Below are 21,565 nucleotides of genomic sequence, written 5' to 3'. Positions count from 1 at the left end.
GTAACGTCCAAAAGGACTCGTTTCAGAGACCCAATGCCGAATAGTCTTCTAACCTGACCGCTGTTCCCGAAATGACTATTAGGGTAATCCGTAAGATCGGATGAGTATATATTCGGACTAGCCGAAATCTATCCCATCATTTTTCTGGGATTTATTCCGTTCATTAGCCCCATTTATAGTATTGAACGTATAAGGTTCCAAGAATTCAACACCGATTAATTAACGACAGCAATTAAAAACGATTTGACTCGGGGTCGAAATGATATCTAAACTCATCGCCGACTATTAAAGCTGCAGCGAATATATGATATGGCTACTAAAGTACACGGTGTATATATCCTGTATGACGAGCCGGTCGATTTTAACGCAATACCCAACAACTCGAGAGTCCTCTAGTTTGACAACCAACGCTAGAAAAACGTAGAAAGCGTATATAACGCTTTTTCGCATTTCAAACGCTTCAGACCCATACGCATCCGGAGCGATAGCGTATATAGTCCGCCTTATGTTACAAGGCCAAATTCACAAAATGGATGATAAATATTCATTTCAAAATATTCTATCCATGGTGAAAAGGGTTTTAAAACACTGAGCGACACAGTCGTGACCCGCGCGATGACGCAAAAAAATTTCGAAACTTTTTTAAAAAACATATATATATATATATGATATTTTCTATGCCTGTTGAACGAAATGTGAAGATGCCTATACCGGGCCGTCTCTTACGCGCTCCGTTTTTCTTTCAACTCGACTAAACAAATATCTTATACACACTCGATCACAAAACTAAATCTCGAACAAGTTTAATTACCATATTCAGTTTTCGTAAGGAAATTCGAGGTTGATAAAAAAGAAACTGAAGTTCATTCACTTATGGTAAGCCACGGCAACAACGCTGATCGCAATGATGGCTTAGGCGTTTGTAATAAAGTTTGTACTCAAAATTGATCTTTTCAGGCACTGTAGCGACAATCCATTTGCATGTTTTTTCGTTGGTTTGTCTCTTTCTCATTTTGTACTGTTTATCTATTTGATATACAGTAGAACTCACTTAATTCGGATGACTATGGACTGCCCAGATTTCTCCGAATTAAGTAAATTCCAAATTATGAATAATAGTTAACACGGTTCCAGGTTTAATGACCAAATATTTCGACCGAATTAAGTGAAAATCCGGTTTGAAAAATCCGAATTAAGCGAGTTCTACTGTATCTGATTTCATAAAAGTCGTTTCATACTAAAGATCAATAATATCACTTCACTTTGCCTATATATGTAATATATAATTTTTTCGATCAGAATATGAAATTCATAAAATCGGTATATTGGTTCAGACAGCAGTGGAAATTCAGAAAATTCTACATTACACTAAAAACAACAACTTGTCTCGCGGAAAATATTATCGTTCAAATCGATCGAGAAATTTGAGGTGATTATTATCAAAACATATGGCAGTATCAGTTTAGCGGGTTATGTATATATTTTAAAGTCTATATGTCGTAGTGTAAATTTGACGAGACGCGCAAACAGGCTGTGTATAAAACGCCGATAGAACGGAAATAAAACTGAAAAGGTGAAATCGAGTGTTCATAATTTGTTAAATACATTTCCTAAATTTGGTATGAAACAGGTATAAAATGAATGCGGATAGTGGCGGGCTCCCTGCCGGTTTTGGCTGTATTATAATCGCCAAGTCGTTTGTGAAATGTGGGAGGACCTAAACGACCGCGCTCAACCTTACCTTAATTTGCCCGTAAACATCGCTATCCGCTGTCCGTCTCGGCGCCGTATTTTTTTCTATGTTATTATCCTATTTGAAATTGTCGTGGATTATCCAGTTCGATAATCCGGCGTATCATAGTCGCGGACGGGAGATAAACATCGGTGAGATTTATCAGTGAGTAGATGTGCCGACTGATAGCGCGCCGTGTATTGTGAGCGAGCAGGCGTGTTTATAGTGTTCGTGCACGCCACCCCGTTCCGCTCTTTTATAGGCAGAACGAGCCCCGTGTGCGCCTTCTATTCTTCCCTCTCCGCACGCACCCGACAGTAAAACACCGCGAGGTACGTTCGTTCGGCGGCGGTGTAGTTTAGCCAGCTTCTGGACACTGCCGCAGTCACAGCCGTAAACTCTCGCTCGGTTCGCTATCTTCGCGTACCAAGCGGAACTAGTCTATTGGAAAAGCAATTTCAAGTTTGAGAGGTCTATTTGTGCGAACGTAGAAGTGCCACGATTCCAATAACACGGAATACATAATTAAACGACTGTTCGGTGCGGCGGAGGACGCCCGTTTGTAATGAACAAAAATCGACCATTTCAATTATGACTAGCATAAATAAATAGTGGCACGTTTCCCCGTAGTTCTTTTTAGAAAATAAATTCATTCCACTCATAGATAGCCGGTAATGATCTTCTTTGATGTTGTTGCTAATTGCTTCGTTTCCCCCGAACACGCGACCACCGTACTAAACTCGATACTAAATTTTTGAATTATTGCGGAGAAGGCAAGTTACGATACATCTTTTATTCATTTCATATGAAAAAAAACGGGCTACGAAGAATCCGTGTCGATGCCACAGTGGAGAATTAAGAATTAATTCGGATGGACTCGTCATAGAAAGTTGTAGTACTTCTTCGGTATTATCTTCGCTGTTCTATTTACAGTCGAAACAAAAAATATTTTGATTATGAAAACGCGGTACGCGGTAGCTTGAATTTCGGTCGAAAAAATACGAAATCTCGAACGCTCGCCGATAGGCCCCGTTCGAGTCGTCCGCCGCCGTATAGGTCACGTGATACAAATTTGAAAACTTCGTCTTGGTTTGAGAAACCGAAATACTGCACCGATGATGAGGATGATGATGATGATGATGATGAAGATGATTGCCAGTATGGAATACACGTCTGATTATCTTTGAAACTTTCGTAATGAAATAATAACATTTCAAAGTTCGGGGAATAGAAATGTTGAGGGTTTTACGCAGGTGTGCAAAGCGTCTCAGAGCAGTATAGGCTAGAGAAGGTCACGGAAAGATTTCACCGAAAACCTTTCGCGCACACAAGAGCTCCGGTGAAATTCGTGAGGGCGACAAAAGACGCGAACAATATCTGTTTCTTCCTATGGAACAACCGTTCCCACACGAAAGCCCACAACATAGCGAGCAAATTTGTTCAGCCGTCCGCTATTGTCGTGACAATTGTCAATCGGAATATTCCAATAGAAAGCAATCTAACTAAGTAATACTAAATGTATTCATTCAGGTTGAAGAGACGACTCGCCTGAACGCACAAGAAAACCCCGCCGTTCACTGAAACCTTCAATTAAAATTAAACAAGACAATTTAGATGAAACAGATATGAAGGTGTCAACGTTGACACGGCCAATAATGGACTCTATACAACACTTTTTAGCACTTACATGCTAATGCACGCCGCCGTTTCAAAAGGATGTCCCATTCAAATGCAGTTTTCAAGACTGGCTTCATAACAGCGAATTGGCAAACTCATTCAGACAGTAAAGTATATTTGGATGGTCTTTTACAAGTTTTAGTTTGCACATTTTATCGAAAAGCCACGGACCACTTGAACTTGCGTAGCCTTGGAATCTCTAAGGAGACCACCGGTTTTTTTAGATGAATACGACAGTCTTTTCGAAAACTTAATGGATGCTTGACATAAAATTCTCCCATAAAATACCATGGAATGAAAAAACAGTTACTTTTTTCCCTGATAAAAAGCTGGCATCAAGTCAGAAAAGGGAGGCTAAATTCAGTGTAGGATGCTTTCAGATGCCGTTCTAATTTGTCTACAAATTCATCAAGCCAAGGAGTCTTTGATTTGAAGGGTTTTGCCACATTCAAAGCGAACAATTTCGTTGAAAGATAGCACTAAAAAATTGTTAGGCTAATTGAAATAATCTGTCTTGACAATAGTTCGGCGTTCCCATCTAACACCTCTGGAAAATGGCGGGGCGAAACATTTAGAGCCGAATTTCGTTAGAAAATATGGGCGCAACTCATAAATCTTTCTCAAAGAAACGGATTAAAAACGCGCGAGAAAAGGTACCTCGAATTCAGGCACTGATTCTATTGTATTTAGCCGAATTTGAATAGAGCCGAGAAACGTTTCGTAGACTACGTGACGCTCATCTGAAGAAGCCGTTTAAAGAAAAATGTCATTGGAGTACCGCGGACCCGCAAACATTGCCTGGACATACACATAAGCTCATTCTCATTCAATCTAGTCTGATAATGAAGTTTTTCTATATCGCATGCAAAGCAGAATGTTTGTAGCTCGGGAAGTTTTTAGCCGTGAGAAGGCATGATATACTTGACAATGCGATAAGTTTTACGACTTTCCAAAAATTTCATTTCCAAAATTTCGCTCCAGGCTTATCAATCATAAAGTTTTGCCACAACCTGAAACTTGTTTTTTTTGCAGGGAATAGGGGAAAATATTCCGTTTTTCGACAAGACCATAAACCAATCGGCTCTTTCATTTCGAAGAATATATACCTTTCGTGATTTACGTGGTTTGTTTTCAATTCCATGGAGGCTCTGCACACAGAAACCACCCCAGATCATCACCAATGTATCCATGGATATCTACAAAATAAGAAAAAAACAAACCGAATGCATCAGGCATCATTTACCAAAATACCAATGACGGGCGCGTTTGTTCTACAGTGTACTCTGTGGCAGCGCAGTTTCTCACCAAGGGATGGTATTTTCTTTTCCGAAAATTCATCCCCAGTGCAGAAATAATGTTAGTTGATTAGCCATGCTAGGTTACATGCTGTTTATACATGTTTCCATAGTAATCCGATAACCAACCTAAATACAAAATAGATGAGAGAATCTGGCTTATTTTTCCACCATCATATTTCCCCCATACTCTCCGGCCAGGCCTGGCGCAAGATGAATCTTTCCGTTTCAAAATACACTCGACTGTGAAAAATATTTCAACAAAAAAGAACATTCACTCGATCACCATTCACACTTCTTGATTACTGCAAGTGTTATTTGACCTAGAAGCGACTTCTTCCTATTTTTCTCCCAGACCTGCGCGCTGAAATTACCGAGTAAAAAGTAGGAGGGAGAGAGGACACATAAAATACATACTTGAATCCGCCGGTGGTATAAAAATCGCACTTCAGGCTGCAAAAGAGCAAAACAACTGGGATAGGAATATTTGCTATGAACGATTGTTCATACGCAGTTTATTCTCTTCGAAGGGTGCTCGTTGTAAATGGCGATGGTTCGAGGACCTGGCAGGGTCTGTTCGCACAATCGTCAGATGTAGAGTTCGGTCAAAGTGATCATCTTGACACGATTTGTATATGCAATAACCTGCATTCTCAACTGACACAACGAACGTGCTAGGCCTATCGATGTATTTGAATTCAAAACTACATTTGCTAGTCGTACAAGTGGTATGGATAATGGCCACCGCCTCTAAACCTCGAAAAAGTTTTCAACAAAATTTTCCATCCAAAGCTATCAATAGTGAAATTTGGCGGGGCACTGCAACAGAAATTTGGAATGCCAGTAACTAAACCTCATGGATCTGCTAAAATATCAAAGCCTGCATTTTTGGGGATCAGTCTGACAATCATAACATCTATACCAGTGGAACAGCTCGATATTTTTGGTATCAATTCAAATTGCTTTCATTCTGACTAAAACTAAAAACAAGCATCAATTTTCATTTTTCATGGAGAAAGTATTTATTTCTACAAATCAGATAGAATGAAGAGTTTCAGCTGTCAAACTGGTGTAGTTTTCACCTCGTTAACAAAGTGGACTAATTTGCCATTGCCAAACGGAACGGAAAGCGCATTCTCTTTACGGGAAACCTCTGTTTCGTTTCCCACCACACAAGCCTCCTACAGATTTCCTTGTCAGGTCAGGTTTCCAAAAAATACATCTACATAGAGACATGAATGGTTTCGGTTAGATACTGCACTGTCAGAGAACGACTTGTTTTTTGGGAAACCAGTGCCTGCGACTGTCATCAATATTCAATGCATGAATTTGACACGTTGCAACAAGTTGGTATTCGTTTCTTACAGCGACATTCTCTGAAGTAGCAACAGTGTCAGATTTCTCGTCTATTGCCTTCTATTTGAGAAGGTCCTAACAGGTGCAACCAAACCAGGAAGGACACACGAATCTAAAATTTTGATTTGACTTAAGTACCAGAAGGTTTTTACTGGTCTTTAGCCTTAAGTGTGCTACATGTACTTGTCACTGGTGTCAGTTGTGGTCTTAGTCTCAACTACGAGCAATTATCTAAACTTGCTTGTAGGTCTCAAGTAAATCGATAAGTTGGAGGACTAGACTGATCACTTAAATTTAAGTGCACTGAAAATTTGGCGCACAATCAAAGTTCACTTTCAAGTCAAAGCTAAACCTATCCTAGAAGATGTTCGGAAGACAGAGATGAAGTTTGCGTGGCTGAGGTCTGTATCTTGATATAATGACAATCAATAAGAAAATTATTGTCGCATTTTCTAACGACGGAAATGTATACTATAGTTATCATGATATTGAGCAGAAACTCTGACGATCGGAACAAAAACATCGCTCACAACCGAACACAGGAAGTGTCACGGTTTTGTTTGATAGAGGACGCACACCTCGGTGCGGCAGTTAGAAAATGTTATACGATATAGCATTTAATATTGAATGCATTCTATAACTGGAGAAGAGAGAGAGGGGTGAAGAAAGGTTTAAATCTTAAAGCGAGGAAATCCATAGATTAGAGGTGACAAATAACTGGTCACAGAAAGAACTGTGTCAAGTGGTCAGGAGCGAAGAAATTAGCTATACGGGAATGAACATAGTGGCGCCGGATTGCCAGTTGTCAATCAAATTTTCATTCAGTTCCATTGTTCTTACTTTATAATAGTGTTTAATAGAAGTATCGCCCTATTCAGAGGCGATCTAGCCGTTTTCCATAGCTTTTAGATTACTTCATTTATCCGGCAAGTGTGAAGAAATTCATATTGCATTCACTGTATAACAATGCGCAATAAAAATCTATTAAGACGCCTGAACTTTTCAAGTTCGAATGAATAGGAAAATTCCATGACTGCACAACTCGCTCTCTGACTTATTCTGCATAGCTTTTGTTCGCCTGCTTAAGTTCCCCCCAAAAATTGTTTCAAAAATACCGTCACAGCGAGGAGAAATGTTTCAAAATCTGTAGTTCATAAATCTGCCTAAATCATCAAGAAGGCACCTGAAAAATTCCATTTCCATTTTCACCGATGATAAGTATAGCTCAACTTCATTGGTCATGTCTCTCCAGAACAGGTTGAGATGAAGTTCGGACAAGTATTACACATAAGACTCGGGTTTTATTATTTATTTACAGTGGCCCTATCGATTATGATTTCGAATAGGTAATAAAATCGCTCTTAACCTTTATATTGACTTCCGATAGGAGACTCTTTGAAGTTATGTCTTTATCAAGGCAATACACGATAAGCAGCGCGGACAATAAAGAACTAAAATGTGCTCTATCTTCAGGTGTGGAGAACAAGCGGAGAACATTGGCGTGAACAGCCCACCCATAGGTCATACTAGCGCAGAGGCATAGCAGAGAAAAAATTATTTTCCCATTTCTTGAAAAACGGATCAAAGAAAACTGAAAAGCACTTAAACTGTCAGAACGGATAAAATATACCGTTAAACAATGTAATTATCCGCACAAAAATCCGCGGCCAGACAAAGTGCGAAAAGGAATAAATTTCGCCATGTTTTCCACTGTGTTTCACAGCTGTAGGTTTGTAGCTATTTGTCAAGAGTGATGTATCAGTACAGATGTAGATGCTGTTTAAAGAACAGCTGCCTCTCAGATTGGTTAGCACTGAATTGCATCTGAGAGCCACTTGTCCAAATAAACCCCCATCAAGACTACGGAGGGAAAGTGAGCGGAGTGAAATCACTCCCAGATATGGAAATGTCAGATGTTTTGCGGGGTTTCCGAGGTTGGCTACTCCTAAGTCCAACTTGGGAAATCATTTAACAAACCATTATCAAATTTCTGGGCTCATGTTCTTACAACGTTTGGCTTCTAATCTGAAGATGTTTATAAACTATTTTTTCAATGGTAAATTCAAGACAAGACATGTCAATTAGTCAAGATATCCAGCCGCAGACTGAAGACGGCCCGGATCTCGGTGTGAGGGATTCAAAACGAAGAATAATTATGTTTTCGCCAGGGAAAAAACGTTGTCTGAGGGTGTGAAACTGTACGGAATGTACACCATATGCCTTTCAGCTCATAAACACGGAAACTGACAGCAGAAACAAGCCAACCAGCAAAAACTGCGAGAAGAGTAATTTCTTATCTTTCCATCTCATACAAATAAACAACCACAACATGGCTTACAGCCAAAGAGATGAGGCAACCCAAGGGGAGAAACATTTTCCAAAAATTTCAAATGCACAAGCAAAACGATTTCGATCTAAAACTGAAGTGGAATTTGTGGCTGAATTACGCATTCATATTGCCTCGAATTCAACGACGGATAGATTTGATGACTTGATGCATGCTTGACTGCTTCCACGCCAACGAACAATCAAGAAATTTAATTACTAATCAACGTTCGATACGCTGATTCAACTTTCATTAAGTATATATCAAATCATTTATTCATATAACGCGCACCTTTACTCGACCTAAGCTGTGTATTAACTTTACCGTGTTCGTTGGGATGATATAGACAGAAAAGACTTAGATTTGAACTAAATAATATTGGCATAGCCCTGGCCTTTGACTTTTTTAGATAACGGATTATAGAAAAACTGAAGAGTCATTTTCATACTGATGTCTCGTACATAATGTTGTCATGTACTACTTTAATAAAATTGTTCGCCTTTGTTCCAATCATACAGTTCACTTCACAAATTCAATTGCTATTTTCAGTGCCAGATTTCTTTATCGCGCCTGTATGATTGATTCATTCTCTGCAAAAAGCCGACTAATCAAATTTTGACAAATTGCAAATTTATTGGTTATTCATGACGGGTCAAAAGTTGCCGCGCGCATTCAGTGGTTTATGGGTTTTAGCTGCAATTGTTTAACGCGGGCCTCGCTCTTTTCAATCGGGCACGTCCAACCTATATACGCACCGGCGTAGCTATAAAAGACCGATATGCAGGTGGGCCGAGTGTGGAGGATATCGGGGATTCTTTCATTCGTAGAAGTAGAACACGTTGTTTTCAATAGATAAAAATCTCGTAACAAATTTTAAAATGTCCTCAAACTCAAGACACTAGCACAACACTCGAGCATTTTTAGAATCGAAAGATCTCTCGGTGAGCGTTGGTAAGTCCGGCTGATCAACCGAGGTCTTAAAAGTCTTATAGCTAAACAGATTTCCATACACTAGTACCCAATTAGGGCAAGCAGGAAACCGGCTGTTCAATTTTTCCACATGACGGACCTTGCCAAATCTATTTCTTCGATGCCGAAGATATGAAAAGCTCCGTATCAATCAGAGTAATGTGGGTTTTTATGTCATGAAACACTGTCTGTGCTTAGAAGACTTTCTGCTGTTTTAAGATTAAAAACATGGAATCCCAACAGCCTCCCTGGTTACAAGGAATGAAGAATTGCAGCCCTTGAAATGAATCGCTGGGGGCCAAATTGGCATGGATCAGGCCAGAGTCCAATTAGGCCCACGTCCATGCGCAAAACACTCATTAATACTCATCAATGCTGTAAAAAAGGGTCGCGAGTAGCTTCCAGTTCACACACAGTTACTTGATCCATGCTGAAATTCGTCACGAGCCTGGTCCAACATCTTTGGTTGGGCCAAGTTTCGCCCAGGTCAAATAGGCACAGGCCCATTTGGAACCTATATGAAAAGCTGGCCTAATTTTGGCATGGACCCCTAATGGCTTCCCCTATGTCAAAGCTTATCTAGTAATACTTCGGGATGCTTTGCCAGAAGAGGACAGATATACATCATGTTTTTATGTCATACCAAGGCAGGGATTGTATATAATGATTGGTTTTAGAGTCCATTTTTATACGGGCCAAGGAGACAGCTCTGTATCATTCATCGCCGGCTCTAGTCTCTCATCCCTGTCACTAGTTAAATTGACGAACATATACTTAGACTGCATTAATATGTAGGATTACTGAGGGCCAGTGTCTCTGATACATTCTGACAGTATCTCGAGGAAAACCGTCCAGCCTTTACTAATTACTAAGAAGAGATCTATTCCTTCCAATTACTTTATACATGACTTATTTATAGTATAAGGATTTAACCGAGGATGATGAGATATGAAATTAAGAAGATCCTCGATAACCCCAACGTATAACGAAATTGATAATTCGCTCACTCGACTGTCGTAGAAATGAAAAAGCTGAAAAATTTGAACCGTTAGCGACATCTGGCCACAAAACACGGAACTATCGGGAATACATACACAACCGATGTTGCGCTTGGTAGTCAGAAACCTATGCAAACAGTATATCTATATATATATTTATAAAGCAGTTTGCTTTAAATTAATAGAGAAAACATATCTTACCCCATACACCCCAGATAACCAGTCGTAACAGCGCAGAATATACAGTTCTATAGTGTAAAATACAGCATCATAACAAATAAAACGCAACCTGATAAATATCTAACTCTCAGGCACTAATTACTGTGACTCACTATTAATCAACTAGCAGCTCAGTGGTATAGTAATAGTTCAGTCTGAGAATTACGGTGCATAAACTGTAAAATACTATGTATTCAAGCTAATAAAACCCAATAACAATACACGAATCAGTTAATAGCTCGAAATTGAGCTAAATCAGCCGGGTAATTGTCGGCTGTGATATATACAATTAACACCCTCCCTGCCGCCCCGTACACTGCAGCAGCAGCAGTAGTAACCCGGCTCTAGATACCAACGACTGCAGTGATTTTTTATAATTACGTAGAAATCATACTCATCCATTACCAATAACGAGTTATCCGGTTGGATTCCAGAGTGCATAAGCAGTGATCACACAGACGATTTGGTCCGGGGGAGACACTGGCCCAGATCAGACCTACGAGTCAAATTTGGCCTGTCCTTGGAGCACGATCACTTGTTACTAAAATGCTATCAAAACCTATCAAAACGATGCTGTGGTAAGCGCGGCAACAGTAAGCATTCGCACGGAATTATTCAATAATTTTGGAACTGGACAAGTCCGACGTTTCTGAGCCAAATTTTGCCTGTGGCAAACAGAACTGGGTCCCATTCGTTATCAAAGTGAACTCGGCCAAATGTGACCCGTGTCAAAACACCAGCAGCGTTCAGCGGCTATAATGCTAAGTTTCATCACTTATGTGAGGAGCTGCTATATTAGTTAACATTAAGCTACAAGTGTTGCAAAAAGGGTATACTGAGTACAGAATTATGTGTATTGTGGAAAACAAATACGAAGTGTGATGTGGTTGTTAGATATCGGAGTTATGATTTCTCCACACTAACAGGATGCTCTCTTTTCGAGGTGACCAGAAGAATACCCATACATAAAACAACTTATAAATAATCTGTAGGCCCTTGCACAGGACAGCCGCGTGTGTCTATGAACCCCAGTAATAAGGGGAATTGGCTGATGTCCTGATTTCATGTTATACGGTCGTAAACATGTGATTTCGGGGCTATCATGTGATCAACTCGGTCGGCTACGTTGTTCCGTCTTAATGAGAAATGGCATCCCGGATGTATCGTAAATTGTTACGAAATAAGATTTGCCACCGAGCAGCGCGTGCGGCGGCCGAGTACGCGAGCGAGGCCGGTCAGTGCTAGTATATGACGAGTAAGTGTGATCAGACATGCAGGTAACTGAATTAATCTCGGCAATGTTGTTATGACAACATGCCCGGCGAAATTATACGACGCCTTGTCGTTCTTGCGGAAGAAATTCGTGCGGTAGTTCCTTAGTAAACGAGTATTAACTGGCGTCGATGCTGTGCACGACACCGGCGCTGTCAAATATATGAATTCATTCAGGCAATAGCGATAGTACCCTCTACGTTGATTCTAGCGTATCTATCCATCAAGTCAACCTGACAAGCGATCGTCCTTCTCTGAAAAAAGTTCCATCCGTCAAATCTAGGCAAAATCAAATTCTACCGAGTCCCTATGATTCTATCAGCGAACTTCCTATCTATTGACATCCTATCTAAGTTGACAGATTTGGAGCGAGGAGTGACCGAAACTAATGTAAAGGGTCCCGTAGTCTATTCTTTCAGGGATGAAATGTTGCACCTGTAGTTCTTTATCGGGGTCCGTTATTACTGGACGTAAGGAGTTAGGAGGAAATTTCAAATTTCGAGGAGTGTCTGCATCACCTCCTTAATCAGTACCGTTTACCTTCGGTGGTGTTATAAGCAAATTTTTATCCTATAGCCTACTTTCTTAACTCGGTTTTTAATTTTTCAAATGCCTTTATTGGACAAAAAAGCCTGGTCCCAATTTTTTAGGCGAATTCTCCTATACAACTAAGAACTAGACAAAAATTTCTGATTGCCTTCTAAGAATTGAACGAGTTTTAAAGGAATTCTGTTGTCGCTCCCAAATATCTGTAGAAAATATATCTGCACTTGTTGCGGCTAGCTGACAATGGAAGCAAAAAATGGACGAATGTCCTGATCAAGTTGAATACGGTGTGCGTAACGTTTGTTCATTCAGTCCTGTTTTTGATGTTGCACAAGGATTTAATTTTTCTGAAATCACGCAGCACAAGATCTAATAATCACCGAGCTACGCAACGACGTACGGTAAGCCTTAATTGCGTCTAAAACGAAGCCGGATCAAAAGATTACGATTTTAATGAGTTTTTGCTTCGACGCTGATACCGAAATGAATTCGCGATGACGACGATATTTCATCATCCATTCACGACCGCGACGTTTTAAACCCGACGACGAATCAGAGCTCACCGTACAAAAAGCGCCCGGCCCAGACGGAAAAGCCGTTGCGCGTATATGAAAAATTTCAATAACAAATTGACCCGAGTGTTGCTGATAGCTAAATGTTTCCTGATGAAAAGATTACCGACTGAAACTAAGCCCGTATTTCAATGCGGCCTGTGATTCAACGATTCGATCAAATCGACGTTAAGCCCCGGTTGCATTGTCCGCGATCCCATAAATCAAATCCCGGCGATAGTTTTTGTGGAAACGGTTACTTCTTATCTCGCCGAGACCAGGCTCGACTTCACAAACTCAAGTATACGATAATTAATGTACCGGCGATTGCGATCTTTTTCAATGATCGTTTTGTTTTCGACTGAAGAAAATATCCAATAACGCGTTTAACGTTTCAAAAAAATATAAAACTCTTTGAATTTCTCATATCGGTGTGCCATGTAAGGCCTCACCTTAAAGAATTCCAAAAAGAACACCCTTGAATAGATGGATTAGAAAAATATAGCAATATAATTTACTCTGCCTAAGAGCGCTAATTAACCTTACTTCTACAATCTAGTGGCAAACGTTCCCGAGAACATGTCAGAATTAAAATTATCTTTTTAGCAGAAAATGTGGAGTTAGTTACCTTACAGACTCTCCCTTATGAGTTCAACTTCTCGGATTGGATATCGAAGTTGAACATACGAATGAAATCAGTGCCCGCAAGTGAATGGACCCGGAGATCACAGGCCGAACGCAACTGAAGCAGAGAAAGAAAATTCAGCTGTCTAGACAAATACAAGTCAGCGTTTATTTTTTTGTGTCGGTGGTAGCAGTCTTATTAACATTCATAAATTTGTCAGACTAAACCGTTAAAACCGATGACATAATACGGAATAAACGTGGGCCACATGTCCGTGGACAATGGCTTAACCGCTAGTTCAGCTGTTGTTTCTATTGTCGCCCATGTTATTATTATGCAACTGTGATTCCGCGCGTCTCCCCGAGAAAAAAAGAAACTTCTCGTTGTCGCACGACAATGGCCGGAAAGCGGGGTATCAATGAAACATCGGTGGCGTTTTTTAATCCGGCTGATTTATGCAAAAAGTATTTATTCATAACATCTGTTGGAATGACGGACGGATCGCTTATTGATAATACACTAGCCGGTTTTAAATAGATGTTTAACCCGAGGGCTGTCTAGTAGAATAAACTTCCAGGTTTAAGTTAAAACGGAATCAAGGCCCAGCTAACCTGGTATTCATGCTGATAGGGACAGATGTTCATTTTAGGAGAAACTTTTAGGGGTCACACAGGAACACGCCGATGTGAAACTTAGCCATTTCTAGATTCTGATGAATAGGAACAGGCAAAAATAAGAATTTAAGTTCTGTTAATTGACCATCGAAATAGATCTTTAATCCCTCAAAGAAGCCACCTCGAAGCTGAGACTGGAATTCGAAAATCAAAAGAAAGGGATTGAATCTGATTGAATCTTAGAAAATTTTCTGACAAATAACGAAATAACTATTTGTTTATACACACAAATATTCAGGCCCAACCATAGCACATTTGAAAATACTTCTTGAGCAATACTCTTGGAGTATTTTTATGATGTGAGGTTTGAGGTTCTTTTTCCCTCATGGGAGAACTAAACGCAAGAGAACTATCAACTGAAAAATATTGCTTTCACCTGATATTGGTCTTAGTAAGACCAGATCAGCATGGTGGGCAGCAGAGCTAACACATTGACTTTTAATCCATTTTACACTGTTTTTCCAAAATGTTATCTTTATATAAGGTGGTCTCTGAGAGAAGAGAAAATATTTTCTTAAATAAATCAAGTCACTTTTCACTTTACAACCCCATTCAAAGAAAACTTTTTGGTTGTCTTTCTATACAATGTTAAATGGATTAAAAGCCGATGCTTATACCTAGTTTATCTGCTCATCTTTGTTTGTCCTGAAAGACATCTATCAGATAAACAGACTGAGCTGGGCCACAGGGGCTCGTATTTGAAGTTTGGGGGTGAACTGTAGCTTAGATCATCCAGTATCCCAGGTACCAGTACCAGGGATACTGGATGATCTAAGCTAGGCTACAGTTCACCGGCCACACAATGTCCTCTCCAGCAAAGAAATTTGATTCCAGAATTGAATGAAACCAAATTTCCTAGATTCCAAGATCGTCACAAATTTGATTACTGCCACTGGAAGTGGGTGGACTAAACAGTTAGTTGAGTTGTATCCTCAATCAGCTACAAAACTAAAAGAGGTCGAGGATCAGTTTCAGATTAAGGCTACACATCGCATACATTAAGAGTCAACATGTATAGATTATGAATGGAAGAAACTTACTTGACAAAATGATCAGCGATTCTCGGAGAAGATCAAAACCAAAACCACATTTAATTACTTTTCTCTAAAATATTTTCAATGTCAACCATGGGCGCTGACATCTTTAAAACAGCGCCGTCTGTGGAACAACACTAAAATACGGCCATGGATGATAATCCACATGTGTATCTTTGTTTTGACCCGCGCTGTTCTATCGGCCAAAGCCCTTTAAATTCTATGGTTTTTCAAACCCGTGTTAACTTTATGACCGGGATAAAATCCCAGTGATCAAATTACACATCTCTAACGTTGTGACAGCAACACTATCACTAGAGGACAAATTATCAAAGATACGTAATATATTACGCATTGTAGTATTGATAATTTGTCCTCTGGTGACAAATATTGTCACTTAAATTGTATTATCTGCGATATCTACTAAAGTTACGGATATGCTTGAATTTTTGAGTTGTAACTTGAGTTAGTAACACATCGTTCTTGGTTTTTTCGTACTTACGCCCAACTATTTCAAATGGGATTGGTGCCAAAATGAAGATCCATTGACCAAGTGTTTTCATAAAGATTGTTCTCAGATTTGGAGTGGCAATGAACAGTGATGAACAATTTGTTATCTGAAAAGTGATAACTCCGTGTTGTTATCAAAGTGCCGGCCTACGACATACTGAGCAAAATTGTGTATCGGCAGTCTTCCGCACGGTAAGAGTCTAACAGTCGTTTCTTTTCTCTCAATATCACCGTCGGGCATTTCAAGCGGGCTACAACCACAAATCTACTCCGGTACCGAGAGACATTTACCAGGTACATCCAAAACGAAATTAAAACGAACTGATATTCAAACTATTCACTATTTTATTATTCCCACTTGCTTGGAATGATAGATAAATAGGGATTAGATTTCCAGAGAAGAACAGACAACAGAGCCATAACATCATTCGTTGTTTACGTATGGGATTTTAAATGCACGGAATTTTAATATAGGTCAGCACATTTGGAGACATATCGGACGACAGTGGAAAAAACCAAGATATCAAAACTGAACTGTTTAGTTGTTCTACATTTGTTCTTCACTCGAAGGGTAAAATTCCTAGCAATTATGAAAACTACTTCATAAGAAAGAAATTACATTCAGGAACCAAGATGTTAAGCATATATATGTACATTGAAAAGTATGATTGTTTTGGCCGACTGCGTCAATGGAAATTCTTAACTCATAAAACAAAACAACTAAAAGAATCCTAAGCTTGATTCATGTAAAGTTGAAGACAGCAGAAAATAATACATCCATCAGTCTGATACACATTCACAACGTGAATAACACACAAGGATCAATTTAGACAGCTGCAATTCAATACAGATTGATCGGTAACAGCTATAAGCCGTGTTTAATGCACAGCTGGCCGAACTTCATTGGTAGAACGAATTCAATTTGATCGAAAAATTGAGACTACATCTATCCCTACTCATGTATGGTGACACGTCATCCTAATGTATCATATCTTTCGTTTCTTGTAACATATGCAAACACTCGAACGCTTGGCTCTATCCAAATAGTATAGAGTAATATAGAATGATGAAATGACCTAACTGAAGAATTTGAGCAATTGATTTCAATATGGAATCTTAATAAGCTTAAATAGAACTGCTGAGAATTTTGTACATTCGATCAGCTGGAATAATGAAAAAATACCGAAAGAGTTAAAATTGAAGCATGTACCTTCTTTTGTGGTGTCTGTACAGACAACACTCAATTACCTACCACCCTCGAATATTTTCTGCCAAAATTTTTAACTTTGGTTTACAAAATATTCCGTTCATCGTCGATTATAACGATGTTCAGTTATCCTGCCAAAAATCAGTGAGCTATCGGTCCCAAGAGCGGTATGTAATCAAGAGATGACTGTTGTTGAGTGTGAACCGTAATATATAAATTAATGAAACATAAATATATCCATATGATGATGCACTAAAAATGAAAAAAAAAAAGTAATGATGACAACCATTTTGTGAGCGATATGAACAGAAAACGAACTAACGCGCAGTTTTGAATTAATCAATATCCAATGAAATATACTAAATTACAATTTGGCCGTTTGCCCGGGGTATGATCATACACAATTATCTTGTGACAACATCTTCCGAAGACATGCAAATCAACGAGTACATTTAAATAATGAATCAACTGCAGCGATTCGACACTTTCCTTCAGTTAAGTATATAGCAGCGTTGATGACGATATATTTCTTTCCTTTTTTTTTTAATACAAATTTAGTAGACAAAGTTAGTTGTATGACAGAGAATGTTTTTACAGTTCAGACTTCTTCGCTTTTCCTTTGCGATTGAATCCCTTCAGTTCATCGGTTGCTTCTTTCGCTAAATATTTGACGAAATCGTCAACTTCTCGGCTACCCTAAAAACAAAAACAAACTTATTTACTTCCAAGGGAATTCAAGTTTGATCTGCTGGCCATACAGCACACTGGCTCTCTACACGAATCAACTATGCTCATTAAATTTTCAGCTGATTGGTGTATTAAGTACTTACGCTATATTGTTTTGGCTCCGACTTGGAGCCGGCTGGAGAGAAGTATATAGTTGGGAATCTGAAAAATAAACCCAAGCAATTACCATAAACATTTCAATATCGAGTATAAATTTCATTATCTCCGTATATTATGTTTCAATCAAATGCGCAGGCACATTTACCGTCACAGACAACTAAGAACAAAGATCTTACCCTCTAACGTTGTATGCTGGTGGCACATCATTAGCTGTAGCATCCATTTTAGCTATCACTATGTTCGTCTCATCTTTCAACTAGATAATGACACAAGCAACAAAATATTTTAAGTACTGCAAAATAGGTTTTTTCCATTTAAAGAGAAGTTATCATAGTACTGTCAGTGTCTCACCTTTTCAGCTAATTCATTATATTTTGGTTCTAGACTCTTGCAGTGTCCACACCACGGAGCGTAGAATTCTATGAGCACATCTTTAGTCGGATCGTCGACTATTTCTTTGAAATTCTTAGCGACGACAACCTGAAAATAACCGCAGTAAACATATAGTAATACATTCAAAGACAACGTTTCTCTAAAGACAATGATTTCTTTTTACCTTCACGGGTGCGTCGTTGTCTTCTGGTACCGGCTCCGACTTCAGGTAAGGCTCTAATTTTCCGTCCAAGAGATTCTGCACAAATTTTTCGAGGTTATCCATGCTATATAAAACAAACAAACGCTCACAATACTGACATCTGACCGATTTTCTGCCTGTATACCTATATCAGTTCCGTTGGTTTCGGTCATACTAGAATCAATCTATTCACCATCAGGTAAAAGTTCATTTTTCTTACCTGAATTCATCCTCCATCTTGTATTTTTCACCCTTTGCGCCTTTAGCAAGAACGATCGGCGGTTGTCCTTTTTCCGGAGCAGTCGCTCCGAACTCAGAGATTTCGGAAAAGAAATCCGATGGATTCGAGATAGCGAAGTTAACATTCTTTCCAGCAAATTTTTTACCGACTTTCATCACCCTAAAAATGACAAATCAAAAAGATACAGTATAAAATTCTTTTATCTTACAGAAAGGAGATTTATTATGAACCAATGATAAGATGTTAACTACAAGCTTCGAGGAAAGATGGTTGCCTCCATTAAATCCCCATATCAATATCAATGTCATAATCAACAGTAAATTATTCCACCTTGCTGGAAAATGATAGCGTTGTGACTTGCAAACTTATTAAGTTGATAATCAGGGAATGTATTGCAAATGAATTTCAGTACAATTTACCCAATTGACCAGTAGTGAGTAAGGAGGGATCTATCGTACAATCTAATCTAGTCGCCAATATACCTGTTTCTCCAATAGTTAGTTCCTTTCACATTCAACGTGTAATCAACATCGTAGTACGCGACGACCAGTGGGTTTTTAAAGTGACCTTGATTTCCAGACTTTCGGTGTCCGCAAAGACCGAACACATTAGCTTCAACGAATTGTGGAATTTCTCCTGATTTGTAGACGACCTCCAAGTCTTCGAATTTATTCTTCATGAAAGTTGGACGGTATACAACTATCTCACTGAAAATATCGAATCATATCATCAATACTTCGATGTATCTAATTTTTATCTTTTACGAGACAATACGCATGTAATTCTACGGATAATCACTTGTATCGGACTATAGTTTTAGAACATGCCTGCTGAATGGACAATTGGCGGGTTTAATCAATCAGCGACTCATCAGCAAAGCGTCTGTAGACTCACAAATTATAAAAGGGACCCAGTGTGTAATACTAATTACAAAATGCACATTGCATCAAGACAATAGCACCGACATATCTTTCTGTAGGAAACATCAACTTTTCCAAAATTTTAAGTTTCACAGAATATAAGAAAAGCTTCCCCAGATGATAGGAAATTCATGGCCCTTGACAGAAAAGAACTCATCATTTTAGAGCAGTTTTCAAGAAATCAACTAGTCTACTGTCTGTTACTATACGCTGATACATACTCTTTATGTTTGAGTTTTTTGTTGATATCTTTGTCGGTCGAATGAGCGAATTTATAATCCTCGCTGAGCTTATCGGCCGCTTTTTGGAATTTCTTCTGAAGGTCGGAGTCTTCTTTTTGAAAGAAACCTATATTCATCAAAGAGATAAACAGAAATAATCAAGTCAAGTAATTTTTTAAGGGAAGAAGTCACCGCACAACACCTGGTGAAAGTTGTTCAGTCACATTTAAAACCTCTTCCACTTACCGATAATAACAGTGTCTTTAGCCTTCTTGATGAATGAGAGGGCATCGTCGACAGTCTGAAGATGTTTCGAGCTCGGACCAGCCTTAGAGCTCATATACTTTACAATGCCATCTAGAAGTTTTAAAAAAGATTTTTATTACAAACACGTTCGACAATCAGTATAGGCCAACAGCAACCAGTACTTAGCAGTAGGAATTCGATCAGCAAGATCAAGAAATCAAATTGTTGAGACCAAAGCTTTGGTTGTTGAGGTAAGTTATCTGCAATAAAGCGAAGTTGGCTTTGGCAAGTGGGCTGGGGGGAACTAATTTTGACTAGGCCGATGAAACCGAGTGCAGGGCTCTAAATACTGATCAGGGAATCAAAGATTTCCTCAAATATCACTGACCCTGCCACCAGCAAGTACAACGCGACCCCAAATATCCTTATTCCCTGGCTTATCCCAGATTTAAGAGCAAATAATCAGAATTCCACATTTGAGGGAAAAAGAAATCTGGAATTCCCCGATAATTTCATGATCTTTAGTTTTCCATGGATGTATTGTAGCACCCGTCTGGCATGTGCTGCTCTTATCTCATAGTTAAAACAATAACAAATCTACATATTGAATGAGATTTGAATTATGCAAACCTTTCTCTCGAGGGCCGTTGTAATCAGCTGAGAATTCTCCTTTTTTGAATATTTTTAGAGTAGGGTAACCACTGACTCCATGTTTCTCACAAACGGCCTTATTCTCAGTGCAGTCAACCTATAAAATAGCAAACAGATTTTAACAGAGAAATCTGAATCACTCTGAAAAGAAAAATTGAATGCAAATGAAAAAAACCTAATTCTTCTTTCAAAATGCAAATAAACGTACCTTGACTAAAGGCACAGGAGGATCATTATCTTTAAGGATTGTTGCAGCATCAGCGTATTCCGGCTTCAATCTCTTGCAATGGCCACACCTGGAACAAAGAGAAAAAGTTTCGACATCTGTCGGTTCAAAAAGGCAGGATTAAGTGACTGCGATTAGTGAGGCATCCACTGCATGCTGTTGTTGTTACTCCAAAACAACTTTATTTGCTTACTTTCATTTTTTAAGTACCCAATAGCTACTTTAACTTTAGAACCATCCCCAATTAATTCTTAGGGCCTACCCAATTGATGAATTGCTCCAACCAAAAAGCCCTTAACCGAGGCAGGCCATCTTTGAATGATTTGCAGCATGCCTGGTTGTTAAGAAATCGTAAAAGCAAGCATTGCAAGGCCCCAAATTTTATGAACCCGGAAATGAAATGGTGAAAAGTCCTTCATTTTCTCCACTTACCACGGAGCGAAGAATTCAACTAAAGCGATGTCATAATCTTTCATTCTTTCGTCGAAATCAGAATCGGTCAATTCTACGACATCGGCATCGTCATCTCCGGCGTGGACGAGAGCCACAGCGGCGCAAATCAGCAGAAACAAACGCATTTCGGCAACGACCTGAATGGGCAAATGAGTTGAGAGATGCCGGTCAGCAGGAACTGTGTATTACCCCTATA

General features: G+C 39.1%; 2 protein-coding genes across 3 annotated transcripts in view; both read right to left on the bottom strand.

Moving 5' to 3' along the window:
- The window catches only part of LOC141905169 (repulsive guidance molecule A-like), a 28,210-nt gene extending 12,830 nt beyond the window's left edge, over positions 1–15,380 (bottom strand). The window contains exons 1-2 of one of the 2 annotated variants that reach the window (XM_074793946.1): positions 15,281–15,380; positions 4,516–4,605 (exon numbers count right to left, since the gene is read on the bottom strand). In XM_074793946.1, coding sequence (XP_074650047.1) covers positions 4,516–4,550 — 35 coding nt within the window. In that variant the 5' untranslated portion in view covers positions 4,551–4,605; positions 15,281–15,380. Of the gene's footprint in view, positions 1–4,515; positions 4,606–14,857; positions 14,957–15,280 lie in introns of those variants that run through there. The other variant, XM_074793947.1, reaches the window with a different exon arrangement.
- A 731-nt stretch (positions 15,381–16,111) lies between these two features.
- Positions 16,112–21,565, bottom strand: LOC141906076 (protein disulfide-isomerase A3-like). The gene is made up of 12 exons (XM_074795264.1): positions 21,349–21,565; positions 20,899–20,986; positions 20,670–20,787; positions 20,040–20,150; positions 19,794–19,920; positions 19,135–19,359; positions 18,632–18,811; positions 18,394–18,496; positions 18,189–18,317; positions 18,014–18,093; positions 17,822–17,879; positions 16,112–17,687 (listed from the first exon to the last, which is right to left on the bottom strand). Exons 1-12 carry the CDS (start codon positions 21,492–21,494, stop codon positions 17,583–17,585), a joined length of 1,470 nt encoding a protein of 489 aa, XP_074651365.1. The 5' UTR covers positions 21,495–21,565; the 3' UTR covers positions 16,112–17,582.

The sequence above is a fragment of the Tubulanus polymorphus genome, chromosome 5 (genome assembly GCF_964204645.1).
Source record: "Tubulanus polymorphus chromosome 5, tnTubPoly1.2, whole genome shotgun sequence".
NCBI classification, from domain to species: Eukaryota; Metazoa; Nemertea; class Palaeonemertea; order Tubulaniformes; family Tubulanidae; genus Tubulanus; species Tubulanus polymorphus.
The sequence above is the reverse complement of the archived record's forward strand: the minus strand, read 5'-3'. Positions and strand labels throughout refer to the sequence as shown.